At 56.6% G+C, this 16,596-nt stretch overlaps 1 protein-coding gene across 1 annotated transcript; it reads right to left on the bottom strand.

The window, feature by feature from the left end:
* Nucleotides 1-9,874: 9,874 nt before the first annotated feature.
* C5H2orf81 (chromosome 5 C2orf81 homolog) lies at nt 9,875-16,464 on the bottom strand. Its single transcript, XM_045019527.1, has 4 exons — nt 16,334-16,464; nt 14,027-14,254; nt 12,465-12,677; nt 9,875-11,382 (listed from the first exon to the last, which is right to left on the bottom strand). The coding sequence occupies exons 2-4, from the start codon at nt 14,249-14,251 to the stop codon at nt 10,351-10,353; spliced, it is 1,470 nt and encodes a 489-aa protein (XP_044875462.1). The 5' UTR covers nt 14,252-14,254; nt 16,334-16,464; the 3' UTR covers nt 9,875-10,350.
* Between the last annotated feature and the right edge of the window lie 132 nt (nt 16,465-16,596).

Raw genomic sequence — 16,596 nt, 5'->3', positions numbered from 1 at the left:
AGCGGCAACAGCATGGATGCAGACCAGTTCCAGGATGGCGGAGGCACTGACCTTCCTAGAGCAACCAACCAGAAGGGCATCGCTCACACCTGTCACGAGAGTTCTTGGCTTTCGAATTAAGAGCAAAGTGGAACAGGAATTCGGGATGAGGAAGAGAAGCAGGTCGTCTCTGCCTTTGCCTGTGGATCAGATCCAGCAGCACAATGCCAACAAGCATTGCTGCTTAGACCCATGTGCCCTTTTCTCAGGTCTAAGAACAAACTGGGCAGAGTCTCTCACACCTCCGCTAATACAGGGGGCCAGAGAAGTCATGCTCAGAAACTTGCACCTGACAGCGGCTCCCTGCTGCACTAATACACCCGGCAAGCTCCAGCCAGCCCTGAACAGGTCAAACCCACTGATTGCCATTGACCCTATCAGTCATAGGTGTGAATGTCATTAAAATGCACATGCTTCCTTTCTCAGAGCCTTCCTCTGCATGACCGACAAAGTGCTCCATGAAAGACAGACAGCTGCCTAGCCAAATGAATAATGAAACTGCTGCCATGAAAAACCCACTGTTCTTTCTCAGAGGAGTCATGTAGGCAGCTCCATCTCCTGGCGGCTAGTAGAGGACCATGCACTGGTATCCTCTGCTTCTAGTACTTGAAACGCTCTGTCCTTCCTGTCTGATACCGTAACCAGGTTGTTGGGGCATCCTTACAGACCCCACCCTCCTTTCTGAAAGCAAACACAATCACCTGAAAATCCTGCTGACAGAGACATCATCCCCGGTAATCTCCTCAGTGGAGGTTTGTTCCAACAACCATACCCAAGTCTCTCAGAATGAGCCTTTTCTGACTCAAACCCTCGGGTAATACTTCACTACAGCTAGGTAGGACTTACCGTTAGCATGGTTAAAATTAACAATAGTCCATCCCCTCATTATTTTGTCCAAAAATTAGGTCTAATGTCCAACACACCAACTGTGGTCCATTAATTTCTGTTTTCCTCGTGTTTACACACGTACACAAGTGTCTGCAGGATTAGGGCTTTTAAACAACGTCTGCCAGCACCAGATGCCAGGCAAGCCTCTCTGATGTACTGTGGGGAATTTTGACTCCACAACACACATTTACTAGGGTAAGTGAAGGACATGTGGGAATCGGGGCTCTCAGGCCCACCTGAGGGGGTGCAGAAAAGTCCAAGCCCAATCTCAAAGCAGCTGGAGGCTGTAGCAGCAGCAAAGGATGAGACACAGCCATGGCATCCCAAGGACTTTGCCAGCTTGGCAGTGACTGGATCTCAGACAGAATTTCCAGGAACTGCTTTTTCCCTTGCCAGCCTGTGCCCCGCGCCCCTCGCTCAGACACACAATACAGAGGGAGGCAGATGACGCTCCAGGACTACCTGCGACAGCAGGGCACTGGACTCAGTGATCCAGCTGGCCAGTCTAGTCCTACATCTCTGTCAAGGCTGATTCCCCACTCTGGCACTCCGAGTGCAGAAGGTGGGGCCCGCAAGGACTCTAAAAATTAATACTGGCCACTCCAGGCTGGTATTAAACTCCCAAGGTCACAGCTTCTCTCTGACCTTGGATGGGTAGATGCTGCCACCACTGTGACAAAGTGGAGGGTTTTCTTGGGTTTTCTGTGTTTTCCAGTGGTTTGCATGCAGAGGGAGTGGGACTCAGTGTCTCCGGGTGTTACTGGTTTAACGAGGGAGGGGAAAGGGAGTTTGTTGGTAGACAGGACCGGAGAGGGAACTTGAGACCCCGGACGATGGCCTGGAGAATGGAGACCCCAGCGACTGATGACCTGGCAACCCGGAGACCCAGCTCAGGAGTCGCAGCCAGTTCTGGCCAGTGGGAGGACAATGGGCTGCGGGGAGAGGACCCCAGTGACCTGACAAGCCGGTTCCAGCCAGAGGGGGCCAGAAGAGGGCTGAGAGGAGAGGAGATCCAGGTCTGCCTGTTTACGACCCTGTATCCCTGGAGAGAAGACAATAGACAGAGAGGGCTTGGGGCCGGGGATATCGGAGGCCCAGCTGGGAGCAGGGGGGCTCGGGGCTGGAGAGGGGGAGCAGGCAGAGCCCACCTGGCTGCAGGGGGACTGGGATGTGCTGGGCTGAGGGAGGCCAGGCCTGAGGCCGGAGAGTTTCCTGTGCTGGGTTCAACTCTCAATAAACCCTCCTGTGTTACGCTGGCTGAGAGTCGCTCCAGGCTAGAGAACAGGGTGGGGGGGGCATCAACCCCTTTGGGGTTGGAGGCCCCGGGGGGCTCAGAGCGAGGGGACTCCCTGAGGGGGCCCATGGCAGAGACAGACGTGCTGAGGCTCAGAGAGGTGCGGCTCCAGGAGGTGGAGGGGCCTGACCCCGAGAGAGAGTGGGCCCCCGAGAAGGGCTGTCGCACTGAAAGGGGCACCCCCCACGGACCGCACGGGGCCACGAGTGGGCACGGCCTGTGAGTCCGTGACAACCACCCAAGTGCAAAAACCCCTTTGAGAACCCAGGATAGCACCCTTGGGAATTCCTTCCTGTGGGGCACCCTCAAGCCCTTTCACCCCCGCTCCAGGGAAAAGCTGAGAAAGAAAACAAAAGAAAATCAGTTGTTACCACCAGCTAATTAAACAACACGCCCAAACCTCTTAGGACACAAAGATCCAATCCTGTTCTTTAAAAAAAAAAAGGGTAAATTTTATTAAAAACCAAAAGACATTGTATTTGGAACTTGGGCTTTTTGCTAGATTTAAGAAACCACCCAATTACAAGGATTAAGCCCCAAGCTAGCTCTCTTGAGGTCCAGCTTAAAGGTTACAAGCAAAACAAAAGCACCAGGGTTAGCCCAGAGGAGTCCACAAGCCATGAAGAAATAAAAGGGAGAAACCTAATCGCATCTGCCTAGCCATTTCCTGGTCTACTTCCACAGCTGGGCTTTCAAACGAGTAGTTTCTAGGTATGATCTGGTGATTTTTCATACCTGGCCCAAAGCTTTTTACGCCACAGTTTCCATCCTGTCCCTGCTCTCCGGGAGAGCAACACGGACAGAGAAGGGAGAAGTCCGTCCCCCCCCCCCCCCCCCCCGCCCGCTCGCTCGCTCGCTCGCTTTTTAAAAAGTTCTAGCCTTCCCATTGGCTCTTTTGGTCAGGTGCCCACTCCCTTCCTTTGACCTATGGGCTTTTTAACCCTTTACAGCAGGGGTCTCAAAGCCCCAGCCCGCAGGCCGTCTGCGGCCCGAGAACTCCCCGCTGCGGGCGGGCGGCCTGCGGAGGAGAGACGCATGCAGACACGCTGCCCAATGTCTGCTGCAGGCACCACCCCCAGCAGCTCCCATTGGCTGGGGCAGAGGGACAGAGACACCATCACTAGTCACCGGGCGCAGTCAGCCATGGAGGCAGCATCACTTTTTTCCACAATGAATATAAACAAGTCAAAATACTGAACACAACTATGTGGCGCACACCTTGCTGCCATCCTGACGGTTTCAACTGCTCAGTCACTGAGGCCAAACCTCAGCAAACTGACAGAACTGAAGCCTTGCCAGGTGTCTGGCAAACTCTAACAACTCTCCGGCAGGCGAAGAATTGTATAAAGTTGTATAAAGAACGAGGAGTCCTTGTGGCACCTTAGAGACTAACAAATTTATTTGAGCATTAGCTTTTGTGGGCTAAAACCCACTTTATCAGATGCATTCAGTAGAAAATACAGCAGGAAGAGATATATACACACCGAGGACATGAAAAAATGGGTGTTGCCATACCAACTCTAATGAGAGTGATCAGTTAAGGTGGGCTATTATCAGCAGGAGAAAAATAAACATTTGTAGTGATAATCAGGATGGCCCATTTCCAACCCTCGACAAGAAGGAACCTCTTGCCCTTCCTGGCTTTAAACAACTTTTGCAACCTCATTGTCACGCTGGCTTGCGGATTTCTGCTCAGTTCTGTCGCCGTCACATGCTCATGCACACGTATCCCGCTGTGGGAAGCCAGCACCCACCCGCCCCAGAGATCACATGGGCCAGTGTCCCCACAGCTGACTGTAAGCCGATGGTCTGGGGGAGCCAGAGCCATGGGGCAGGTCTGTGGCTAAGACCTTCACCATGTGAGGTGGGTTTGGACCCTCAGCCGCTCCCAGATTCTCAGGTGGTGACACTGGCCAAGGGCTCTGGAGAAGGGTTACACCGCCAGCACGCCCGCCTCGTGGCTGGGTGGGCAGTAGCAGGGTCTTCTCCTCTGGGTTGGTGCCCATGCTGACAGCCCCTTTAGCCAAGGGGCAGCCCACGTCTTCTTGGGACTCGTCCTCTGGCTGGGTCATGTGCTGCCGGGCAAATCAAGTCCAGCGCAACCACATTCTGGAGGCTCCATCCTAGGTCTGCAGCCTGACCTCGGCTCTACTGACCTTCCAGCCCACATCTCCAGGGGGTCCTCGGTGGACGAGAGTGGAAGCCAGGCCCACCCTCTGCTCTGGGTTCCAGCCCAGGGACCCTGGAGCAAGGAGCTAAGGTCCGTCTATTCAGCTCCCCTGTGTCTGTCCTGGGCTACTTCCCACCTTCGCCTGGCTCTGGGCCTGTCTTACAACCCCTTCCTGGTCTCACTTGTCAGCTCTGTGTTCTCAGGGAACCAGGGCGCAGTACCCAGCCTGTCTGACTCACGAAAGACCTTCCCCTCCCACCCCGCCTCTGCTTGAACCAAAATGAATCAGGAGAAAGACTTACAAAAAGCAATGAGAATGCAGTGGGAGACCCACTAAACCCTTCTGGCCAAGGGTGGCAGGATTAAAGCAACTCCCCAGCCTCCTTTGCACGGAAGATGGGACAGGGAGGCATCTCCATTAGCTACAGAATGGAGAACAGAGACTCCGAGGCAAGAACCGCACAAAACTCTGGGACCAGCGAAGCAGGGAAGCAGTGCATGATGGGGGATCTCTGCTCCAGGTGCTAATGAACCCGCCTGCACACTCCCAGCTCAGTAGTTACCAGACCAATTCTAGTAATAAATCCTTTCTTGGGATCCAAAATAGTGAAGCTCCCTAATTACATTGTGAGCTCCCTCCGAGGAACACCGCCCATAGCCAGGAATGAGCAGTTCCCATGTCTAGCCTGAACAAAACAACTTTGGTATCTCCCTTGAGCCAGCAGTTTACCCATAAACAAATCTAGTGTTCTCCTGATTGATCGTGCTGGGGGCTTTGCCTGCCTCCAGCCCTCCAGCGGACCCTCAGTCAGGGTGACCAATCAGGACAGTCCCGATTTTTGGGTCTTTTTCTTATATAGGTTCCTATTACCCCCCACCCCCTGTCCCAATTTTTCACACTTGCTGTCTGGCCACCCTACCCTCAGCTACCACCACCACCTGGGAGCTCCGATCGATTCAAGCTTCACGGAGTGTCGAGAACCCAACTCTCTCTCTCTCTATCTCTCTCTCTCTCTCTCTCTCTATCTCTATCTCTCTCGGTGTAGCCTTCTGACCCTGACTTGTGGGATCAGTGAGAGTTTTCTAAACCTGACTTTTATCATCAAATTGAAGTTAGATTTAATATTATCCCTGTTTTGCTTGTTTGGCTCCCCTAGGGTTATTCCCGGCAATAAATAACTTCCATGGTTAAGCTGGTTGCTTCTCTCTCTCCCCCTTGTGGGTGTTTTTTGGCTTCCTCATTTTCTCTGCAGCAAGGCTTCTCGTACCTAAGCTAAGGATCCCTGCAGCGCCCAAAAATCCTGTGGGGTTTGCTCAAGTGGGTTACTACCAGGACAATTGCAATTAGGGTGACCAGGGAGGTGTCCACCGGCAGACCCGAGTGCTGCCAGCGGAGCAGCTAAATAAATAAATAAATAAATAAAAAGGGCGAGTGCTGCCGGCGGAACGAAATATAGGGACAAATTGCGTCCCGACCAAAGATCGGTCAGGACGCAGGACAAACACCTAAATATCGGGACGGTCTCGATTTTATCGGGACGTCTGGTCACCCTAATTGCAATGTGAAAGTGGGAATAGGGATATGCTGAACCTGGGACATATGAGGGTGGCAGCTTGAAAGTGCTGCTCAACCCAATCTGCTCAGGCCTGCTCTATTCCGGTGCTGTGCCCATGGCATAGGAGGGTGACAGCTTGGAGAGGGTGTGTGTGTGTGTGTGTGTGTGTGTGTGTGTGTGTGTGTGTGTGTGTGTGTGTGAGATTCTGGGGCTGGAGGAACCCAGCCCTGGGGAACCTGGGTCCTGCAGGGTAGCTCCACTGGGCGGGAACTTGCAGCAGGGAGAAGCAGAGCTCCGTATGAGAACACACATGACACAAGCAGCACATTGATAGAATTACAGAACGCCCCCCGCCCCCCAAAGAATAACCCTAATAAATGAGCGCGCCCCAAAGTAACGTGCAGATCTGGGAACACCCTCCTCTGCAGGCCCACGAGGAAAGGAGATGAGCTACAGTGAGCACACTGTGAAGGGCCTAGGCCCAGGGGTGGCTCCAGGCCCCAGCAAGCCAGGCACGTCTGCGGGAGGTCCACCGGAGCCGCGGGACCGGCGACTGGCAGAGCGCCCCTCGCGGCATGCCGCCATGCTTGGGGCGGTGAAATGGCTAGAGCCGCCCCTGCCTAGGCCAGGCCTACCTGCCCCAGGGGGCTCTGGCGTAGGGTTGCCAACTTTCTAATTGCACAAACCCAAACACCTGCCCCCTGCCTCGCCCCTCCCCTCCCCTTCCTTGAGACCCCGCCCCCAATGCAGTCCATCCCCCACTCCCTCCGTCACTCGCTCTCCCCCAACCTCACTCACTTTCACCAGGCTGGGGGGGGGGGCGGTAGGGTGACCAGATGTCCTGTTTTTATAGGGACAGTCCCAATTTTGGGGTCTTTTTCTTATATAGGCTCCTATTACCCCCCACCCCCGTCCTGATTTTTCACACTTGCTGTCTGGTCACCCTAGGTGGGGGGGTGTGAGAGCTCCAGCTGGGGGTGTGGGTTCCAGGGGGAGGCCAGAAATGAGGGGTTCACGGTGGGAAGGGGGCTCCAGGCTGGGGCAGGGAGTTGGGGTATGGGAGAGGTGAGGGCTCTGGCTGGGGGTGCGGGATCTCAGATGGGGCTGGGGATGAGGGGTTTGGGGTGCAGGAGGGGGCTCATGGCTGAGGCAGGGGATTGGGGTGTGGGAGGGGGGGAGGGGTGTGTGTTCTGGGAGGGAGTTTGAGTGCAGGACGATGCCCAGGGCAGGGGCAGTGGGTTGGCGTGCGGCAGGTGGTGCAGGCTTTGGCTCCCGGAAGCATCCAGCAGTCCGGCTCCTTGGCTCAGGGGTGGCCAGGTGGCTCTGCGTGCAGCCCCTGCTTGCTCCCACAGCTCCCATTGGCAGCAATTCCCAGAGTCGGCGTTTGGGGTGGGACGTGGGGACAGCGCGCGGAGACGCCCTGGCTGCCCCTGCACGTAGGAGCCGGACATGCCGGCCACTTCCTGGAGCCACACAGAGCCAGGGCAGGTAGGGAGCCTGCCTTAGCCCCGCTGCGCCGCCAACCGGACTTTGGCCTATTGAAATCTCCCAGATTGCCTGTAATAGTCATCGGGAGATTGAGGCCGATTCCGGGAGACTCCTGGCCAATCCAGGAGAGTTGGCAACCTTACACTGGGGTCTAGTAATCTCAGGATAGACCCTGCCCCTAACCCAGCCCAGCCTTCCTTCACAGAGCTTCACTACAGGGCCACTCCCTCGCCCGGTCAGCCCTGGCTGAACTGGGCTTTTCTTCTTTGAACTGGTCCCGCAGGTGTAATGGGGCCGAGCAGACTGAGCCCACAGGCTCTCATTAACCCCTTTCCAGCCAGCATGGGGACTGTGCCGCCCATCACACCGTCCTGGCCTGGTCCACCATCTCCCTGGGCTGTGGGCTGCAGGTATCCAGGCCCTCTCTCTCTGAGAGTGGCTCATTGAAATGCTCTCCATGGGCTCCTCCGACACTTGGGAAGGTAAAGCTGGTGCAGAGCAGAGCAGTTTTCTGGGGAGACAGTTTCGTAGGCAACTGATCTCTGGTTAACCCACCGCTGGATGGGACCGTCATGCCCACAAGCTCTGCAATAGGATGGTGTTGGAGGGCTGGTCTTGGGTCACTGGAGCAGGCAGTGTAAACACGCATGTCACATCGCTGCCAGCCCTGGGGACTAAAATCCTGCTCCCACTCTGTGCAACCTTGTGGCTGCCACCTCTCACAGCCCTGGTGGGCTGAACTCCCTCCCTAGCCTGGCAGAGCCTCTCCAGTAATGGTTATTCCAACCCGCACAGTCAGAGCAGCTGCTGCACCCTTAGGAGGATCACACAGGGATTGGGAACTTTGCCCTGCTACCTGCCCCAAAGAGCTGCTGTGTAGGGAGCCCCCAGAGCTCTTACCCCAGCTAGGGAGCGGCTCAGCTGAACTGGTGAGAATATTTTTGTAAGTTTTGGCACTGTCCATGAGACCTTGTTCTGGCCATTCCTTGAGGTCAAGCGCAAGCTGTGGGCACCACCTCTTCCAGACTCCCAGTCCGCATTCCACAACCTCCCCACTGCACCCTCGGCCCTGGGAAGAAAGAAATGATTTAGTGCAACAGTGCAGTGGCTTGCTGGTCTGCCCTCCAGCGTTAGAAGTGCTGTTCCTTTCCTCTCTCTGGCTGTTGGACTCCAGGTTTGGGACTGAATCTCCCTTAGCAGCTACTCCGCTCTCACTCCTCTGCATCGGTCGGGTTTGGAACTTTGTATGTTTCCTTTCCCTTCACTTTGCACATCAGCCTCAAGTTTGATCAGAGCTAAATCAAGGAATTGCAGAATCAAAGAAAGAGCAAAGAAAACATCAAGCAGCTCCCCAGTGCCTGGGCAGGGGCAAGCTTCTGTGGTTAGTCCAGCTGGCCAAAAAAGTCTCTGGGAATGCCTGGCCCAGGGACAGCTTTTGTACCGGTTGAACTATTTGGGTTTGGGGTGGGATTGATTTTTGTACCAAGCTAGTTATACCAGTACAACTCCACATGGGAATGCAGTTCTACTGGCCTGGAGGTACGTTATACCAGTAAAGGGTTATTTCCCTTCCCATACAGGACTAGCTATGGGAGCCTTTGCTCTGGGATAACTGGGTTGACACTAGTGGGGGTGTACTGGAGTAACTATGCCAGTATTGTATAACTTGTCTGTAGAAATTAGCAGGAGGAATCACTGCTAGGAATGGCCACATTGCCATGACAGAAGCGGCTCTGCAGACCACCTACGCTGCACAGTCCAAAGTCTGAGACTCGTGACAAGGGGATAAATACAGCTGAAGTCCCGCTGCATGACAGAGAGGGCTCCTGGGAGTTGTTGCATATGATCATCATGTCTCATGGAAAGTTCTAGAAAGGCTGGCATGGGATGCAAGAATTCGAGGATCGAAGCACCGTGATGCCAGTCAACATGGCTTTATGGGAAACAGATTTTGTCAGACAAACTTGCTATTGTTTTTTAATGAGATTACAAGTCTAGTCTGTGACGCTGGCAGACCAGGAGCCAGCTCATGCCAAGGTCCCCAGGTCTGAAGTGAACACTGACAAATCCATGGCTGGAATCAGCCTGGCTCCCCTGAGTGTTCGGGTTGTTAAAACAGGTCCTAGGATTATAAGAATGTGTCTAATGTTGAGACTTTACTGAATGCTGGTGAGTTGCTCCCAGCATTAAGCTCAGGGCATGTCTACACTGGCAGAGTTACACTGTTAGTCCAGTCTGGGCAGAGTTACACTGCCAGTGTAGACATGTAGCTCAGGGTTTGAATAAATGATCTGGAGGGAAAAGTTATTTACTTATTCCCATAATACAAGAACTAGGGGTCACCAAATGACCGTTCTTATGTTCTTATGTTCTTAAGGGAACTGAATTCCTCCCTGCAACCTCCAGTCCCTCCTCCACTCACACCCATACAGCGAGGTGCTCAGGGACCACGGTGACCACGGGTTGGGACTGATGCTAACTGGTCTAGGGAGACCCTCTGAGAAAAGAGAGGGGAGGAACATTTCATTAAGCAACCATCCCTGCTGCAGCTGGGCGAGGTTACAGCAGGTAAGTTAATAGCATCCAGGGGGCATGTAGCCTTGGGGCCCAGGCTGTCCCCCTGACACCCCAGGGTCTCCTGGGTCAGAGAGGCTGGTGTGCAGGGAGGTGGAACCAAAGCAGGCAAGTGAGTCGTGCTGTGGGTGCTCGGGATTTATTGTTACCAAGAGCCGGGGAAGACGAGAGGTCAGCGCAGGCAGGTCCCTCGTCACACGCACCAGCTGGTTACCACAGCCAAGCAGCGAGCCGCCCCCGCACACCACGCTAGCCGGAGAGGCTGGGGTATGGTACCAGGCCGTGCGATGGTATGGCACCTCGGCCCGGTCCCAGAGGGGAGGACAGGGAGTATGCTCCACTTACAAGTGCTCTGGCCCCGATGACAGGAGCGATCTGAGCAGAGCCATGGGCCGGACCTGGGGCGTGTGATCCCGGATGAGCTGCTCCACAGCAACCGCGGGCAGAGGCACTCTGGGGCGGATGGGCCTGAGCTTTCCTTGGAAGACCCCTTCCCCTCCCTCTTCATAGAGGGCCCCATGGTGGGGCCCGCGCTTCACACAGCTGCTGTCCCTGATGGCCACTCCTGGGGCCAGCTCAATGGAGTCCAGCAGGTTGCTGGGTTTCCAGTAGACATGGCTGCTGGGTTCAAGGCTTTTCCCTGTGCAAGGCAAAGGCTGTGCTCTCTTGTCTGCGTGGCTCGGAGAGAAAGCCTGGGCCAGCCCACCACTCAGCATGGGCCCCGTGTCCTGGAGCAGCTTAGCACTAATGAGCTCTCCTAGCCCTGGCCCTTGGGCTGCACGGCTGTGGGACTTGGTACTCCTCTGGCCACGCCCTGAGACGGTTTTGAGAACTTCCAGCCGCTTGGCCTCAACATCTGGATCCAGCACCTCCACCTGAGGCTTGATCCAGCACTTGGGTAGACGGGCTGGGTCCAGCTTGGGCATGGCGAGGACTGTACCAAACTCATCGTACGTCACACCCTTGATGTTGGGGGGCCTGCCCATCTGGATCTTCAGCAGGTTGCTGCATGACATGGGCAGGAGCTGGTGAAGGCTGCCAAGATCCTGCTGCGGGGATTCCTCAGGCAGGGTCTGTGAGAGCTGCTGCCGGAGCAGCTCCTTCTCAGTCTCCTGTAGGGGCCTGGCCATGCTCTTCAGGCTGGCTGAACGCAGCAGCCCTCGATGGGCCCTGTATGCTTTTCTGGTCTTGGGCGAGGGGGGCGGGGCTGGCTGGGGAAGCACATTCTGGGGCTTGGATGACTTTGCAGACTTGGCCCCCCTCTCTTGAGTAGGCTGTTCTGAGGGGGGGGTTGCTGGCACCTCGGGGGATCCTGTGGAGGGCCGCGTCTCCTCATGGGAAAGTGTTTCCTCAGGGAGTTTGTCCAAAGACACCTGTTGGAAATAGCCATTAATGTAAAGAGGAAGCCCCAGCGTCACAGGCCAGAGTGGCCACCACACCCAGGACAAGCTGTTGCCCACTTAGCGGCAGGGCCTGGGGGCCATTTCTTCATACCCCAGCAAATGGGTGGAGGGCAAGAGCCAGGCCACAGTGCAGGGGGCCTTTGGGGTCAGGGTCGTCAGGGTCAGAGAGGGAGCTGGTTGGTGAGGTCATGCTGGCACATCACTCCTCCCACGCCCCTCCCAGTGGGCAGCCTTGGCAGGATGAAGGGCTGAGCTAACTCTGCTCTTCACCCTGCGTCTCCCCTCTACCCCTCCTGCCCAAGCAGCTCCAAGAGATGCTCCACCGTGGGACATCCTGCAACTGCTGCAAGATCCTACAGCAAACAAATCCCTTTCAGTGCACGCAGCGACAAATGGGAACGAGCTGGGCCCCTGATCATCCTGTTCCTTTCTAACACATCAGCATCCTGTGACACCGCACCCCATGTTCTTCACAGTGGTATTCTTCGGATAGGATTATGGCATAATTACAGTGCATATTATGGGTCACGTAGGATGTCATTGAAAAGATTAAGATTGGCTGAATAGGATTATCCTATTTGCGTGCATGTATCATTTTTGTATCTGAAGTTATAAATACTGACTCTGTAGCTGTACTTCAGATGAAGTCACACCTGGGTAATGCCCGCTAGACAAGATGCTTTCAGTCTAGACAGCGGGTGGGGAAGGGCCCATTCAGGGTAATGGGCCGTTAGGAAAAACATGAGGCCTTGGGAGAAGGTTATTCCCCATCTAAGGAGCCTTCCTGAGAATGCTGCAGACAGCCTGTGAGTGACGGCTGCTGTGACTCTACAAGGACATGTGACCAGGCCACATGCTGCTGGTACTTCTCTAATTCTCTGGCCCTAGAGTACGAACCAGACTGAAGGCAGTTTCAGGTCTCATCTCCTGTGTCCTGCCAGGCCCAGAATGCCTCTGTCAGGACAAGCACTCAGGACCAGCCTGCTTCCCTCTCCCCTCCCTGCACTGCTCCAGGGCCAGTGCTCCCAAGGTAAGCCCTGGTGCTAGAGTACCTCTCTCTCCTGTGGGAACAGGGTCAGACTGGTTCGCATGACGGGGACTGAGCCCTGTGCCCACGAGTCTGTGACACAGGCCACTGGCTCTTCCTCCTCCTGCCAGGTGGCATCTTCTTCCACGGTGGCCTCCCCCTCATCCCGCGCCAGGAAGCGCCATTCGGCAATCTGCAGGATGGCATCCCGTGCCTGGCTGATGGTGAACGGGATGCACTGGGAAAGAAGAGCAGAGACAGAATGAGCCCAGCACCACCCTCTTGCTTCCTGACTTTGGCTAGAAGTGAGACAGGAGAGCAAGACTCCATCTCAGCTCCCATCGACACACCCCACCCATCAGTGTGCCCTTGCTGTCCAGGCCAACTCTGACTTTGCCCCACTGAATCTAAGGGAGTCCAAGCTGGTGCAGCTCATGTGCTGAGTCAGAAGAGAGGCGTGTGGCCAGGGAGGTGACTGTCAGGACGGTGCAGGCTCGGGTACCCTTTCCAACTAAGCAATCTGCATATAGTAAAATAATCCATGTTGCACGAAGCTCAGCACCAGAGCACTGATGCAGTCCCACCCCTGGAGAGCAGAGGCTATTATCTCCATAACGGAGCTGAGAGGAGAGTCGAAGGTCAGGAGGGAGACGCCCATTCTAGTTGGGGTCTCATACCACACCCATCACCATGGTATCTGAGTGCCTAAGGGCTGAGGGCAGGAGATGACAGCGCCACCAGTGGGATGAGTGTGACTAGGGGTGTACTCAGCCCGGGAGCCATTGCCTGGGTCGATGGGAGCATGAAGACTTCTGTGGAAGCAGAGAGATTTCCCCTGGGGTTCCAGGAGCTCTCAGCCTGAGGGAGGGGGATACATACCCAGCATCGAGCAAGGAGCTGGGCAGCCAAGTCAGGATCACACAAAGGCCACTGCAATAGGAACCTCTTGCCCAGGGGCAGCTCCAGGTACCAGCATGCCAAGCGCGTGCCTAGGGCGGCAAGCCACGAGGGGCGCTCTGCCGGTCGCCGCGAGGGCGGCAGGCAGGCTGCCTTCGGCGACATGCCTGCGGAGGGTCCGCTGGTCCCGCGGCTTCGGCGGACCTCCCGCAGGTGTGCTGCCGAATCCGCGGGACCGGGGACCTCCCGCAGGCAAGCCGCCGAAGGCAGCCTGCCTCCGTGCTTGGGGCAGCAAAATACCTAGAGCCGCCCCTGCTCTTGCCCCATCCCCTCCGGAAGCTCCATTTCTAGTGGCCACAGAAAGGGTCTGTCCTGGATCCCTGCTCTGCTTTCCTTCCTCTCCATGAAGCAAGCAGCAGCATAGAGCTGCTCCGAGCCAGATGGCCCGGTCCCTCTGGACCAACACCTTTCCCTGAAGCCCTTCCATCTGTTACCATAGTGCTTGGTTTCACACAGCTCGTGTCCTCAGTGGCTCCCTACGGAATGCAGGCAGAAGCCAGGCCCTGCGGCTGGGTCCATTCAGATGTAGTGGGAACAAAGCCCTGTAGGGAACAGTCCTGCCCTGAGCCCGAAGCTGGGACCATCTCTACCGCTTGGATTCCATGGAAAGCCGCAGCCTGGCATGCTCACCTGCCGAGCCAGGTACACTTTATAGCACTCGTCCATCACTTGGTTTATCATCCCTTCCAGGATATCTCCCACTCCATCCTCTCCTTCCTCCATGGTGACCAGGGAGATCCATTCTGACTCAGAGAAGCGCCCTGGGACGATATCCACTTGAGGGATGGGTACCGTGGGGGGGCGTGACTTCTCCGCCCGTGACTTGGAGAGAGGCACACGGTCCCGGGACGTCATTTTCTGCAGGGAAATATGACAGTGCCCATCAGCACCATCCCATTATCACTGTACCCATAAGAACATAAGAAAGGCCATGCTGGGTCATACCAAAGGTCCATCTAGCCCAGTATCCTGTCTGCCGACAGTGTCCAATGCCCTGGTGCCCCAGAGGGAATGAACAGAACAGGTAATCCTCAAGTGATCCATCCCCTGTCGCCCATTCCCAGCTTCTGGCAAACACCATCCCTGCCCATCACTGCACATTGAGTGGCTGTTTCCAGAGAACTATCCACAATGACTCCAAGATCTCCTTCTTGGGTGGTAACAGCTGTGACAAACTGGGCATGTTCTTAATGTGTTCTTTGAATGCTGAGTGGGGAGTGTTGGCCTGGGAAGGTTGCAGGGCAGTTTTGCTGGGACTGTCTGCATTGGGGATGGGAGACTTTCCTTGAGGGAAGATACCTGAGCACGTAACATGAGAACCCAGGAAGGGGGTTGGAGGTCAGGTGACACCTCTGCCTGGGAAACTGGACAAAGGGCAGGGGAGGAGCCGGGGGGAGGCTGAGTGAGAGGCTGGAGGGAGTTTCAGTTTGGAGCTGGCTGGGGAAATGGAGGGAAGCCCAGACAGGGCTCTAGCCTCCCTGGCCCCCCAGATGGACCTAACTGAGGGGTCCTGTTCTCTGTACCTGCAAGGCCTGTCTTGGACTGTGTTCCTGTCGTCTAAATAAACCTGCTGCTTTACTGGCTGGCTGGGAGTCCCGGTGAATTGCAGGAAGCCGGGGGTGCAGGGCCTTGACTCCCCCACACTCCGTGACAACAGCTCATTTAGACCCCATCATTTTATATGGGGTCTACCCAGGGCAACAAGCAACGTGGGCAACAGGGCCACCAGCTGGGGATAACGCTGAGTGAAGGACCAGGCTAGGGTGCCCCAGTATGGCCTGCTGGCCACAGGCAGTTCCTGCACTGTCCACTGGCCCACAGTCACCCTCAGCTTTAAAATGGATGCAAGGGGCACGGGGACTGGGAGGCAGTGCCCTGGTGCCTCTCCCATCCACTCCTCACAGGGACACCAGGGACTGGTGACAAGGATCTGTGCAGGGCTTCATGTGAGTATTGTTCTGGTATCTCCCAGTACTGGGAGACAGCGAGGTCTAATGGTTAGAGTGGAGGTCTGGACATCAGGACTCCTGGGTGCTGGAACATTCCCCAGGAGGGACTGGGCTCTCGTGGTATTCCCTGCCTTTAGTGCTGGGGACCTTCGCTGGTCACAGAACGCAGGGGAGTTCTGGCGAGTGACGCTGGGACAATGAGGACAAGCAAGCAGGCAGTTCAGTGGGGGCCTGTGGCGTTGGCCTCCCCTCCAGCACCTCTGTGCTGCTGTGCCTGCTGCTGGGTGGTGCTAGCTCTGCGGGTGAGAAGGGAAGCATCAAGCAGAGAGGGCAAATTTGGCAGTGCTGCATCTCTCAGTACCTGAGCTCCAGATAGTCAAAAGCTTAAGATGTCCCCACTGAGGAGGGGGGGGGGAACTGAGACAAGGAGGGGCCACACAGCAAGTCAATGTCAGAGCCAGAAATAGAACCCAGGAGGCCTGGCTCTCCATGACAGAGCATGGAGTGTGTGTGTGTGTCACTGCCTCTCCTGGCACTTTTTATTTGTGACCTTTGAGTCACTGTGTCCTAACAGCACCCACCAGCACCTCCCTCAGTCACCCCCAGCCATGCCCCTCCCCACTGCCCCACTGCCCCCGCACCTGTGCCCCCTCCCAGCCATTGCAGCCCCCGCCCCAGCACTGCCCTCCAGCCATGCCCCTCCCCACCCCCACTGCATCCCCCACATCCAGCACCCTGAGCCACATCCTGCCCCACCCCCACTGCACCCCCCACATCCAGCACCCCCACCCCCACTGCACTCCCCCATCCAGCACCCCCAGCCACGCCCCTCCCCACCCCCACTGCACCCCCCACATCCAGCACCCTGAGCCACGCCCTGCCCCACCCCCACTGCACCCCCCACATCCAGCACCCTGAGCCAGGCCCCGCCCCCACTGCACCCCCCCACATATGATCCAGCACCCCCACCCCAGCGGTGCCCCCTCACCGAGCCGGCTGGAGCCCCCCTTCCGCGGGCTGCGTCCCCGTCACCAAGGCAACGCCAGCCCCGTCCCGGGCCGTGATGTCATCGCCCTGCGACGCCCGCGCCCTGAGAACGCGCGGCGCCGTCTCCATGGCTGCGGGGGACTCGGGGTGAGCGGGAGGGATCGGGCCCCTTTCGACCCCCTGCCTCGGGCTCTGCCCCGGCCCCTCCAGCGGCGGCCCCGGTGCGGCTGCCTCGCCCAGCCGGCGACCCCCGGCCCCCCCGAG

This window comes from Mauremys mutica, chromosome 5, assembly GCF_020497125.1.
Source record: "Mauremys mutica isolate MM-2020 ecotype Southern chromosome 5, ASM2049712v1, whole genome shotgun sequence".
NCBI classification, from domain to species: Eukaryota; Metazoa; Chordata; order Testudines; family Geoemydidae; genus Mauremys; species Mauremys mutica.
This window is presented reverse-complemented; position numbering and strand designations above follow the sequence as displayed.

Coding starts and splice junctions, on each gene's coding strand:
- C5H2orf81 (XM_045019527.1), bottom strand. CDS start 14,251: ATGACGTCCCGGGACCGTGTGCCTCTCTCCAAGTCACGGGCGGAGAAG. Junction 12,678..14,026: donor AAGTGTACCTGGCTCGGCAG/GTGAGCATGCCA, acceptor CTTCTTTCCCAG/TGCATCCCGTTCACCATCAG. Junction 11,383..12,464: donor TGTTCCCACAGGAGAGAGAG/GTACTCTAGCAC, acceptor TATTTCCAACAG/GTGTCTTTGGACAAACTCCC.